The sequence below is a fragment of the Octodon degus genome, unplaced genomic scaffold, assembly GCF_000260255.1.
Source record: "Octodon degus isolate 3935 unplaced genomic scaffold, OctDeg1.0 scaffold00105, whole genome shotgun sequence".
In the NCBI taxonomy this organism is placed as follows: Eukaryota; Metazoa; Chordata; class Mammalia; order Rodentia; family Octodontidae; genus Octodon; species Octodon degus.
In genome coordinates this window covers 3,355,183-3,368,544 of record NW_004524681.1, presented here as the reverse complement: position 1 = coordinate 3,368,544, position 13,362 = coordinate 3,355,183, and the positions used below count along the sequence as shown (strand labels likewise).

Here is a 13,362-nt window from a genome sequence, read left to right as displayed (position 1 = left end):
AGGGAAAGGATAGTGAAATTTTGCTTTGGAAGATTCCTGAAACTCCGTTTTGTGGTTCTTGGACTAATAAATCTTTTACTACTAAAAGAATATTATTCTTATGATAATGAGAATAATCTTTTGAATATTTGGCATAATAAATGCCTACAAGACATTTTATTTTATTAATCTAGTTTTTTCTGCTGTAATGGGGGTATTGTAAATTACATGTTTGTATTAATGGTATTTCTTAAAGCAATATATGTAACTAAACTAAACCAATCTACAAACTGTTGTAGGCATCTATAAATTCTGTTGTAGATACTGTTAAGTTCGTTGGAATCTTAATCGGCAGACTATGTTGTGAATGTATTTGTACATTGTTATAATATTTTAAAAGATGTTTTGTTAAATTGAATGTCTGTTGGAGTAGGGACTTGAAAAGTGCATAACTTTATATTTGTATAAAGCTCTATTGTTTACAAAGCAAAAAAAAATTAAAAAAAAATTTTAAAAATAAACTTGAGGAATTATTGCACAGACACCATGAAATTGCAGTCCTAATTAAAAACCCAACTATACCAATACCTAAGTCTTTGCTGAAGCCTGTTTGGGGACAGAAGAATGAAAACAGTAAGGCAGGAAAGAAATTATAAAGAGATAACCAGAGAAGCCTAAATACGAACTGATGGTAGACATTATGGGTTTATAATTTTCTTAGACAAGACGGTATTATCATTCTGTGAGTGACTGTCCTGCCTCGTGGAGGGCACCTGCTGAGTGTGAGGGTGACACGCTATGCTAAGTGCGTCCCCATCTGAAATACACAGAGAAGCCCCCTCCCCCCACCGGGAGCACACGCGTGTGCGCACGTCCAGGAGTGAAGCAACCGCGTGCACTGCTCACGACAGCAGCCACAGCCCTGGGAGTGCTCCCTGCGCTCCTGATGGCCTACTGCACGTCTGCACAGAGAAACACAGGAGGGCAGGCGAACCTGCAAGTACAGCAGTCTCTCTCCACTTGCAGTCCATGAAAGTCATGATACAGAATGATCTGCATAAAACTGAGTAAGTCAAAACATAGCCCCTTTAACTTTAATCCATATAGTGAATGAGCCATTCAAGGGAAAAAAATTATTCTTTACAAAAATAAGTTACAATCTAAGATATCCTAGCAGTATTCTATGATACATATCAGTATTAATGTACTACATGTTTCTTTTTAATTTCTGGATGACAATACCAATTTTATTATAAAAATTAAAATCATACAAAGTAAGACTTGGAAATTAATAGTCCTACAAAACACTGCATCGCTGATGTACCCATGTATTATTCTCATTAGCAATGCTGAACCTAAGTCTTAAGATGGACAAATGCCCACAGTACAAGGCATTCTAAGAGACAAAATTCTAGAAGACAACTCAGAGACAACAGTTCTATTCAGACGTTTTTGACAAGAAACTAGCCTAGAAAAATAATAAAGTAAAGTTTTAGAAGAATCTATAATGGAATATGAATGAATGATATTATTTATCCAGGTTCTGTGCATCCAATAACAGTATTGTGGTTATGGAAAAAAATCTTCTTTTTACAAGAAAGCACATTATAGCTGAGAATGATAGTGCACACCTGTATTCAGATATTCACAGCCAGCCTGAGCAATTTAGCAAAACCTTGTATCAGAATTTAAAAACTTTAAAAAGGCTGGTGAAGACTGGGCATGGTAGCATGTGCCTGTAATCCCAGTGTTGGGGAGACTGAAAACAAGAGGATCACTACTAGTCCGATCTGTATAGTGAGACCCTGTACTAAATACATTTTTTAAAAAAGGCTGGTGATACAGTTAAGTGCTCCCTGCATTCAATCTCCAGTAGGGAAGGAGGGAGGAAAAAAGGAAAAGAGGATTCATTTTAAAATATTCAGGTAACACTATAAAAATATTTAAGAAATGAAGAGTGATAACTTTACTTGCAAATGGTCAACTAGAAGACATAGAAAGAGGAAGCAAAGAAATATATAAAATAATTTTATGTAATTTTAGTAATACATATTATTATATAAAAGATACATGCAAAAATATTTAAACAAGTAATCAATATGAAATAAAAATTTTTGGATTGTTGCATAAATCTGTTGCAATATGTACAACTACCACATAATGACTCAGAATTAAGAAATACTTTCATTTGAGTGTTGGCTGTTTCCTTCTTGCCTTCTAGAGCCAGATCTCTTTAGCACCACAAGGACACTATCACACAGTCCCTAGGGAACCGCCCTGTTATTCTTGACAGTCCTCCTATGAAGGAAGCATCAAGCATTTTGTCACCACTTGACTGCCTCACACCTGTGGCCGTAGGTGGGCTCCTCAGAGCAGGTTTGAGAGGGAGATCTGGAGCCTTCCCTTGGAGAGCACCAGGCACACTATGTTTTTCGGTCACTGAAAGCACCCACGCTGTCCTGTTTCTACTATTCTATCATGAAGCTACCCTGGCCTTCTCTCACTGGCCAGCCCACACCCTCTCCTCTGGGGACTCTGGCCATACCAACACCAGTTTAGAATTCTTCTACCTACTTCCCCATGTGGTAAGAAAAAAGAGACTATACCTAGTTGCTAATACTAATCCAATCATTGGCTTTCTCTTCAATCCATGATTTAAAAGAACTTTTGTTTCTGAGACTTGTCATTTGGATAAAACACAACATCCCAGCAGCACTAGCTGTCCCTAAAGCTGCTCTCAAGGCAAGCAAGGCAGCATCAGGTGCTGCTAGTTCACAGAACAGCAGGAACTGGGCTTTTCTGGTGTCCTCTGGGCCACATCACACACCACCCACAGACAGGGGACCATGAAGCCATGTGGACACAACAGACTGAGCAGCAGGGTAAGACCCCGGTGCACGGTCAGAGCGAGTGAGTTCAGAGCCTCAAAACCAAGCGCGGTGGGCCCAGAGCCATGACGTCCATCCCCAGCACACATCTGTGTGTACTCTGCACTGAAGTCACCCTGCTGCTGCAGGTGCCTGACAGACCTCATGCCCCTGGAGGTGCACACTGTTCCAAGAAGGTTCTCCCTGCCACCCCAGGGGACATAGGCAGCACCATCAAACATGGCACAAAGTGATTATAAAGCGCTGCAATGATCCAGTCATCAACACCACACAAGGCCACCACAGAATACATCACTGTCACCCAAGGGCTAGGGTGGGATCCTGGTGGCAGGATCTCTCTAACTCTTAGAGACTTTTCCAACTTGGTAGCTGTGCAGAGGTCTCCTTTTCCTCTGTGTACACTTCCGTGCATCCACGTCGGAGTGGGCATCACACGTGCAGGCACCGACTGCTCATGAGATAATGCCTTTCACAGTCAGGTACCCCACTGCGCGTCACATTCACCAGGCGAACAGAATCCTGGTCTGAAAGCCAATCTCAGTCCCTAGCCACTGTTCTCCCAAAGCCAACTGTCACCTGCTCAGATCACAGTCTGGGCCCCTCAGGCCAGAGCAAGCAAAAAGCAAGTCCTGGCTACAAAGGGCTCCTGCTTCTCCACCAGCAAGAAATAAAGTTACTACTGAGACATTTTACATTCTCTTCATACAAAGACTTAAGTATCCTGTGTGTATCTCACAACACAGCTCCACTGGGGTCAGCCGCGCTGCACATGCTCCATAGCTTCTGATGGAGGAAGGCGCTGCACTGGTCAGCACATACCTGCAGTCACACTAAGGTTAGCCTCTACACCTGTGCTCTTATTCAACATTGTCTCTGTATGAGCAAGCAGCAGGAAAACCCTTGACCCTGCAGCCACAGACCTCCATTTCACTGAAATGTGACAAAGTTCATAGAAATATGTCTACTAGTAGTATATATGAATTTCCCAGTCTTTCACTTATGTTTTCATTAAAAAGAAAACACTACTTTAAACAGAAATTCTCAAATATGCTTTGTCAACATGGAATCTGCTTTGTAATACTTCTTAGCACATAAGAGGAAAGAGTGAAAGAAAATACCAAGGTCAGAAGAAAAAGTATCTTTCCCTTTGGGCAACTGTCTACAAGGAAATAAAACAAGGTAAGCTGACATATACAGAAAACTTTGTAAAACTACATTTAGATAGATAGAAGGTCATAAATAAAAGCTGAGGGGAAAAAATACGCAAAATCATAAGGGACAGCCAGACATGGTGGCACATCACTATAATTTTAGAACTTGAAAGACTGAGGCAAAGGGACTGCCTCAGCTTAAGGCCAGCCTGTGCTACATAATGACTGCAAGGCCAGCCTGAACTACACAGTGAGACACTGCCTAACAACCCCAACACGAATGAATGAATGAGTGAATCTGTAAGGGATGGAAATCACACCCAATGAGCCAGGCTACCACCATTTGTGTTCCCAGAGACGGAGTTTCGTATCCTTGAAACCACTGTCAAATTCTAAGTTAAAAAATACTTATGAAACTATACCCACAGTGAAACCACTGTGGAAGTCAGCATGAAGATTTCTCAAAAAACTAGGACTAGAGTTTCCATTTGACACAGCTATTCCCTTCCTGCTATCTTCCCAAAAGAATTAAAAGCATCATATTACAGCAATGTATGCACACCCATGTTTACAGCAGCAGTCTCTAATAGTCAAATCTTGTGAACAGCCTAAATGCCCATCAACTGGTGATGGGGAAAGAAGATATGGCTCTGAAGTGCCACTGTGCCATAGAGAATGACAGGCTCGAGACATTCCAGGTTAATAGATGTAAACGAAGGGATTTAAAGAGGGCAGGGGAATGGGGGAAAAGACACAGTATATCATGTATAGGTACAAATTCTCTATGATGAACATGACCTCTATATATAATGTATCAACACAATCTGATTAAAAATATAATAAAACCATGAGATCACCTTTAAAAAACAAACAAACAAACAAACAAACAAATAAATAAATAAATAAATAAATAAATTATACCCTGACACAGTCTCAGTGCAAGTAATGGTATTCTATAGTATCTCCCCATTCCAATGAAGTTTTCTGTTGTTGTTGTTTTGTTTTGCTTTTTGTATTTAGTACCGGGTCTACAAGGTCTACAGGGTCTCACTATGTAGATCTGACTCATAGTGATTTTCCTGTCTTCAGCTTCCCAAGTGCCGGGATTCCAGGTAAGCGCCACCACACCCAGTCTGAAGTATTTCAGAAGGCAACATAATGTGACTTAAAGACAAGCTATAGAAACAGGCCCCTCCACATTTACTTCAGCATATTCACAAAGAGAGAGTGTGCCATTCCTGACCTGTGGCTGGGTTGATGCTCGCAGCAATGTGGAAGTGACACAGAGCATTGGCATGGTGGGAAATGTGTCTCTGGACTTCATGCATGGCTGTCTGGTCAGGCATCAGTTCAGTGTGAGTGACAAGGACAGACGACCTCCTCTGTCCTTTCCTTAAATTCTTCAAATGGTGTATTGTCTAAAACAGAAAGATAACTGCTGAGCCAACTCTGCAAAGCTATTAAATGCCAAACCAAGACCTCTTTCTTTTTGTGGTGCTAGATACGGAACCTGTCGCCTTGCACATACAGACAAGCGCTTCGGCACTGAGCTCACCCCACCTGCCAAAAACTCTTCATTATCATGGACTTGAAGATTTCCCCCTGTCGGACCTGGTCATTTGAAGAACTTCCCCAGATCTGAGTACAGCTGCAGGAAAGCCCTCCTCCAGGGCGGCCCTCTGGGACTCAGCTTGCACCCCCTGTAGGTGGGGTGAGCACAGCCCCACCCACAGCACCTCTTCTTTAGTCTGTCACCCCCAATGCCAGCCTCTACACTAATCTCTCTTTGTTCTACTCTGTTCTTCACATTCAATTAAAGATACTAACACATTATCAATTCCTTCTCCATTAAAGTAGCACTCTGGCTCTCTTCAATTTCTTCAACCTTTATGCCTTTTCCTATAGAAAACAGTGTCAGTTCAAAGATGGGGTCTCAACTGGGCATGGTGGTGCATGCCTGTCATCCTAGCCCTTGCTCAGGAGGTTGAGCCAGGAGGATCTCTTGTAAATTCTAGACCAGCCTGGGGGCTACAAAAGTGAGCAAAAGGCCGGCCTGAACTGCACAGGAGACCCTGTCTCAAAAAAAGAAAAGGGAAAGAAAAAGAAAAACAAAGAAAAGAGGCTCGTACGAAGATGTAGCCCCCTACGGAGTTGCTCACTTTTTATACCTCCTGAGTCCAAAATGCCCACTGAATGATTTGCAATAGATTTTTGTTGTTGTTTGTTGCTGTCTTTTGAGGTAAGGTCTCACTATGTAGTTCAGGTTGGCCTTGAACTTGCAGAGAGCCCCTGCCTCAGCTTCCTTAGTGGTAAGATCACAAGCATGCACTATCATGCCCAGATTCAATAAACTTTTGACATATGACTTCAAATTAGACTAGCAAGGCTAACCTAATAATAGTTGATTATTTTCTCTTAGAAACAGAAAGTATGATTTAAGAATAAATCATTTACCATTTAATTTACCATTAGACCTAGCAATTAGGATGTTTGTAGGAAAGGATATCAGAAAGTAAAACAGTTCCTAAGTTAGACAAGTAAGCTTTTTTCCTTTAATACTCCTGAATATTCTTAATAACACTATCATAAGACAGTAAAAGACTTATCAAATCACTGATTACATGTTTACTTATATTTTCATTTTATTTTACTTACTAGCTGGTAATACAATGAACATTTGTGAAGCAATTTATTGGAGGATAGAAAGTTTCTAAAAACTCAGTCTCCTAGTCCTACATGTAATTTAGAAATTAAATTTAAGAAATACACATAAATGATCTTAAAAAGCTAGTTAATCCTTTGTCCAGCGATTTTTCAATTTCAAAAGACAAGGGGCCAGAGATTTAGCTCAATGGAGCAGCACCTGCCTGAGATCCTGAGTTCAATTCCAGGCACCAAAAAAAAAAGACAACTGAAGGTGTCCTGACCTCTCTTTTAATTCACTTTATGTTTTCAATATTGAAAAGAATGTATAAATAGTGCACAATTACACAAAGCCTGCTCACTTGACAAAAACCTGAAAGACCACATCCTTAACCTAACAAAGTGTTTCCGCTGGACAATGAATCACAAGGTCCCTGCGGCCACGCAGTCAGTGAACAAGGAGTGTGAACAGACGATGTGTGCATGCACATAGTGAGGGCGAGAGACTTGGTAACACACAAAAGGAATGAAAAAGTCAGAGTGCATTTCCATGTGCTGGAATCTCAATCTTGTGAAGAAAAATATACACACACACATGACTGGAATGGTTAGATTACAAACTCCATATCTTTTTTCCCTTTCTTTAATCTAATCTTAGAATAAGGACATATTCCTCATATAATAATCACAAGGAAAAAAATAACCTATACTTCCTATCAAAAATTTCTGGTAATTCTGAATGATGTGTTTATTTTGTTTTGTTCCTTAGTAATGCAATCTAATTCTTTATAAAGTACCTTCATTTCATGCTATACTTTAAAAATGGAAGTTATTTCACTTTCAAAATATTTAACCATGAATAATATATACCAATATTTCACTTGTTTCTATTTAAATAAGAACAACAATCATTTTAATTAAAAGAAAAATAAAATTTTTTTTTAATATTTATTTATTTAGTGTGTGTGTGGCCAGCTCAGCCCACCAGGGGGCGGGGCTGGCTGGCATGTGGTGCTGGGGATTGAACCGCAGTCCCTGTGCCTTGCTTAGCTTAGCTTGTTCTAAATAGGAAGAAAAATAAAATTTAGCCAGGTATCGTGGTGCACACCTGTCATTTCAGCACTTGGGAAGCTGAGACAGGAGGATCACTATGAGTTTGAGACCAGCCTAGGCTACACAGTGAGTTCAAGGCCTGCCTGAACTACACAGCCAGACCCTGTCTCAAAAATGAAACAAAACAACTTCCTCAAAAAAGTAAAATTTAATCATCATAAACCAAAAACACTTCTGATTAAAAGTTACTGTAAGGACCTTTAGATTTTTCCTAATCAAAGCCACTTACTCCCACAGATCTTGGCAGCTGACATGCCAAATAAGAGGATGACTAGCCCAGTGCTCCCTTGGACTAAGCACCTGCAGAGACTTCTCTGCACTGCCTGAGCACTGACCTGAGCTCCCTCCCGCGCACCATCGCTGCGAACACCATCACAGCACACACCAGGCGCACCACCTGCGCCAAGGCTGCAACCTTCCAGCACCACCCTAAGTAACGATACCTCCAGAGCGTGTTGGATCCTGTCTTTGTGTCTTCCGGCATGAGAGAGGGGGGTGGCGATGCTGGAAGTGCTGGTCTCACAGATCTGCTCACCCATAAGGCAGTCTTCTGGCAGTAAGGTTTCTGCCCAGAGCCGACACACACCGTCATGGCATGAAGTTAGTAACACGTTACAGACAGAACCCCTGACAGCAAAAAGAAACAAGCAGCAGTTGCTATGGACAGCAATGCCATCAATTAATAAAAGGCTATTAACACTGGTTCCTCACACATAAGGAGGACCTTCAAACCACACTGAGATCTATGTCACTGCACACATCACAAAGACCAGGAAGCGACCTGGACAAAGCCAACAGAAAGGAATTCCCAACTGTGCACGTGCTGCTTGAGAACTAGGTTCTGGCACACTATCAGGATCTCCTGAATGAAACTAAGCAGCACAAAAGAAACACTACTGCTGTAAGTCACAGAGGGAGTCCCAACAAAAGATCATCCAGTATATTAAACTATCTGGATTATGGCAGTGGTTTTATCATTTTGCATCACTTTCTCATAATACAAACGATTACAAATAGCTAAGGACACATCTTCATAATTAAACTGTAAGGAAGATATTACAAACTGTAAATCAATGTCCCATCAGTTAAAATAAGTATACCTGCCGTGCACAAGGCCCTGAGTTCAATGTCCAGCACCACCAAAAAGAAAAAAGCACAAACGTCACAGCATGAAGGAACTGACGCACCCTAACTGCTATGGGAGGCCATGTGGCGCAGCCACGAATATTGCACCACTTCATGCAATAAGGAAGAGACACACATGCTCCCAGAGCAGTGAGAGTACTTCAACTCCTTAATGAAAAGCAAGAGCATCTTTTTTCTTTTTAAAAAATGCTTACACTCCTGCTTAGGCAAGCACAGGGACCAGGGTTCGATCCCCAGCACCACATGCCACACTGGCCTCTGAGACATGGCGTGGTGGTGCACACCTATAATCCCAGCATTGGGGAGGTTGAAAACAGGAGGATCACTACAAGTCTGAGCTGTGGTGAGACCCTTTACCAAACACATTAAAAATTTAAAAAATGCTTGCATAGAATTTGACTCAATTAAAAGTTTAAAAAATTATTCTGCAAATGTTTTCAATAGATGCAAACAAACCGAGTAACTCTTCGATTCCCAAAACATATAAACTTCCTATGTTCTTCTCCTGAGCATGTCCATAGCACATGCTGTTTCCTGTCAGGTGTGCACTGCTCTCAGGCATAGCTAGCAGGTAAAATAAGCATCCCTCAGCAATGTCCACAAATTTCTAAACAAGTGTCCAACAGCTTACTCAGGTATGTACATAAGAGAGCAAACTGTCAAAATGTACTGTTCTATAATTGCTAGATACTACATAGCCAGCCCTCCCTGGCCAAGGGAAGGCTTTCTCCACTACCATATGCTTTACCAGTGTGCACACCATTGAGTTTATGGCCACGTTACCTGTGCTCGGTGTGTGCTTTTCTGTCACTTGAAAAGATACTCTTATGGTCCTGTAGCTACTACTCACAGGTACCAGCCAGTGCTGCCCAGGCATATGCTGCATGGAGCGCCTCACACCCTCAAAGGCACTTTAGTTCATTACCACTCTGACTCTGTGCTCACCACTCTTACTCACCCACTGAGGGAAAAGCTGGGATAGAGAGCACTTAAAAATGAGTCACAAGCTCACAAAGCTAGTGAGAGCAGGCTTCAGTTGAGACAGCTGGACCCCAGAGCCTACTCTGGCAATCACCACCATGCCAATGCAGTCAAAGGGTTTTCCTTGCAGTGTTTTTACAAACATGTAAGCATACAATTAAAGTCACATGCTCATCTCACCTGGGCATATACTTGCTAGTTTTACGCCAGGAAAAGCCTGTCACCGCTCGGGGATGTGCCAAGTACACAAAGGAGAACTGGGCTGAGGTTTGTCTCCACTTCACTTCCTGATGGTCCTGAGGTATGATGGAGGACTTCCAACCAGTCATGGGATACCACACCTTCAGAAGACAGTCAGCCTGAAAAAGTTACATCAACATTCAATTATTTTGTACTCGTACATTTCAAAATGTAAGTGCTGTAAAGTTTTTCAAAGTTATGACACAATATATCTAAAACTAATGTATGACCCAAACAGGACAAAACCACACCTAAAGTAACATTTGTTGCTCTTAAGAACACTATTTTTGAAGACAGAATAGTGTTCCTCAGCAATCTTCTCTGCATACTACCCAGTAGAGTCAGACACCAAATCCCTGTGCAGACCCATGGGTCACTAAGGAGAGTCTGACTCAAGCACCAGGAGTAAGAACAGAGGAGAAGGCGACACGTGGCCTCTGCTCAATCGCTGTCAGCATGTTCCTCTGTGAAGAGGTCACAAGGATGAAACTTAGCCTCCAGATGAATAGGTTCCATGCTCTAAAGCCAGATTCGGCAAGGTTTTTCTACAAAGAGCCAACAGGTCTGTGACACAGACTCCTTTCTTTTCACAACCCCTCCAAAATGTGAAAGAACCCTTAGTGCACAGGTCAGTGGCTTCCGGATTCCCACGTAAGTGATGGGAAAGCATTAAGCCGCTCTTGCTACGGCCATGTAAGGTACTCACAGGTATAAAAAGAAACTGACTTTATCATTCTACTTAGTTCTGATCACTTTGTTAAAGGCCTATCTCTTTTTAACAGAAACTGTCTGCTTTAATATTGAAAAGTACCTGGAGAGAAATAACAAATGCCAGCATTTATGCAAAACTATCACTCTCTAAGAAATATTGAAATGATGTTTTCTTAAAAAGTGTGTGTAGTGCAGTATGTTCATCTGAGCTAGGTAAGCACTTCTGTGTCTTTCAGTCCGGGCACTCGCTCTCCACTTGTACCCCACAGTGAAATGCAGCCTCCAGTAAGGTCTCGCTTGCTTGGCTATCTAAACCATACAATACATCCTTTTGAGTCTTACTCTTAAACCATCACCCTACACTATCCTTGCCACGTTCCTCTGGGATCCTCCTGCATCTCAACATCACCATGCAGTCACAGGGACAGCATGGCCCATAGCAATGGATTCAGACGACCTGTGTGCCACAAACAACCTACAGTACCTCTGGTCCCTTGGCCGTCACAAGAAGGCAGTGCTAAGCCAGCCCTTCTCCCTTCTCTCCAGTTCCCCTCATTTGCCCAGTCCCCCTCATCTGCTACTGCCTGAAACTCTCATTAGTAATCAATAGCAGATCGATTCCAGGAAGACTGCCACCTATTCAGCATCTAAACCAAACAGTTCTAAGGATTTTTTTTAAATATGGACTATAAAAATGAAAGCACAATGTATCAACATACAATGCCAGTGACATCAGTGCTCAGGAGGAACCCAACAGCTTTAAATGCTGCCCTGATAAGACCTAAGGTCTTCAGTGGCCTAAGGAGTTACCTTAGGCAGCTCTGAGTCTTTAGCAGGATCCTTTGTAGAGAGATGGAAAGAGCCCACTGTGAGCGAAGCTCTGAAAATATATGTGAGGAACAATGAAAAGCAACTAATGAAGAAAACAGTAGAGAGAAATCAGTGGGCCCAAAACTAAGTGGAAAAAAAAAATCAATGAAATTGATCATTCTCAATCTAGAATAACCAAAAGTAGTTCCAGAGAAACACAAATCACCTGTATCAGGAATGAAAGGGGAGACGTGACTACAGACCACACAAATATTGCAAGACTAGTGAGAGAGGCTGGGGAGGAAGCTTAGCAGTGCGGCACTTGCCTAGTGTGTGGAAGGGCTGGGCACAAGGACCACCATGAAGAAGGCAGGAAGGGAGGGAGGGAGAAGAAAGAAAAAGTATTAGGAGCAATTTTATACTACAAAATTCAGTCATTTAGGTAAAACAGACAAATGCCTTCTGAATTTCCAAAACAGGCAAAGGAGAAAATAGAAAACATGAATAATGTGCTATCTCCTAAGAATGTCTGCTGCAGTCATACTTTGAAATATGCCTGCAGCTTTGGAAAAAGAAATTTCAAAAACCTAAAACTAAAACCCAGACTCAAAGGCCTCAGTGATGAATTTTACCATACACTTGAGGAACGAATGGCATACATCCTACATACATCCTACATACATCCTACATACATACATACTTACAGAAAACTGAAAACAAAGGCTCACTGAATGAAAGCAACATTATTCAGTATCAAAGCCAAAGATATAAAAAAGCACAAATGATCAAAACTCCATGATTATAGATTCAAAAAGCTTTAATAAATTGCTACCAAGCCTAATCCAACAGGATCTTAAAACAGTAAGGCCTGACTAAGTTGAATTCACCCCAGCAAGGCAAAGTAAGTAAACATTTGAAAATTTAAATCACTAAAATTCAGCATTTTAACACAATTTTTTGAAAAACTCTTTATTATATGATACTCTACATGGAAGACACCAAAAAGACTCCTATAATTAATGAACAAATTCAGAGGGCCAGCTAGGTAGCTCAGCAGACTAAACCGCTTGCTTAGGCAGAGCACAATGGCCGGGGTTGCCATGCCAGCCCCACCTTCCGGGCACACTGAGAAGGCTACTGACACTGAGTGTGGTGGCACACACCTGTAATCCCAACACTTGGGAGGCTAAAAAACAGGAGAATCACTACGATTCCAGTCTATGTAGTGAGACCCTGTAAAACCTGTAGACCCTGTACTAAAATTAAAAAAAAAAAATTCAGTAGTGTAGCTAGATACAAAGTCAACACTCAAAAATCAATAGCATTCCTGCATACAAGCAATAAACTGAGAGAGCAATTAGGCAAACAGCACCTTTCACGACAGCATCTAAAAACATGAACTACTTAGGAATCTATCAAAGGAAGTAAATGATCCATACAGTGAAAATTACAGTACTCTGAAAAAAAAGAGATTGAAAAGGATTTCAGAAAATGGAAAGATATGCCTTGCTCATGGATAGGAAGAACCAACACTGTGAAAATGGCCATACTCGCAAATTGATCCTGAATAGACCCAGAGCGCAGGCCCGGCGAGTGAGTGAGAGGACTGGGGGTCCTTCGGATCCTGAACAGACCCAGAGCACAGGCCCAGCAAGTGAGTGAGACGACCCAGGGCCGCGGGATCCTGAATAGACCCAGAG

General features: G+C 41.6%; 1 protein-coding gene across 2 annotated transcripts in view; it reads right to left on the bottom strand.

The window, feature by feature from the left end:
* The window catches only part of Dmxl2 (Dmx like 2), a 167,329-nt gene that overhangs the window by 82,422 nt on the left and 71,545 nt on the right, over positions 1-13,362 (bottom strand). For both annotated transcript variants that reach the window (XM_004638996.2, XM_004638997.2), the window contains exons 7-9: positions 10,082-10,260; positions 8,218-8,401; positions 5,262-5,436 (exon numbers count right to left, since the gene is read on the bottom strand). In XM_004638996.2, coding sequence (XP_004639053.1) covers positions 5,262-5,436; positions 8,218-8,401; positions 10,082-10,260 — 538 coding nt within the window. The remainder of the gene's footprint in view (positions 1-5,261; positions 5,437-8,217; positions 8,402-10,081; positions 10,261-13,362) is intronic.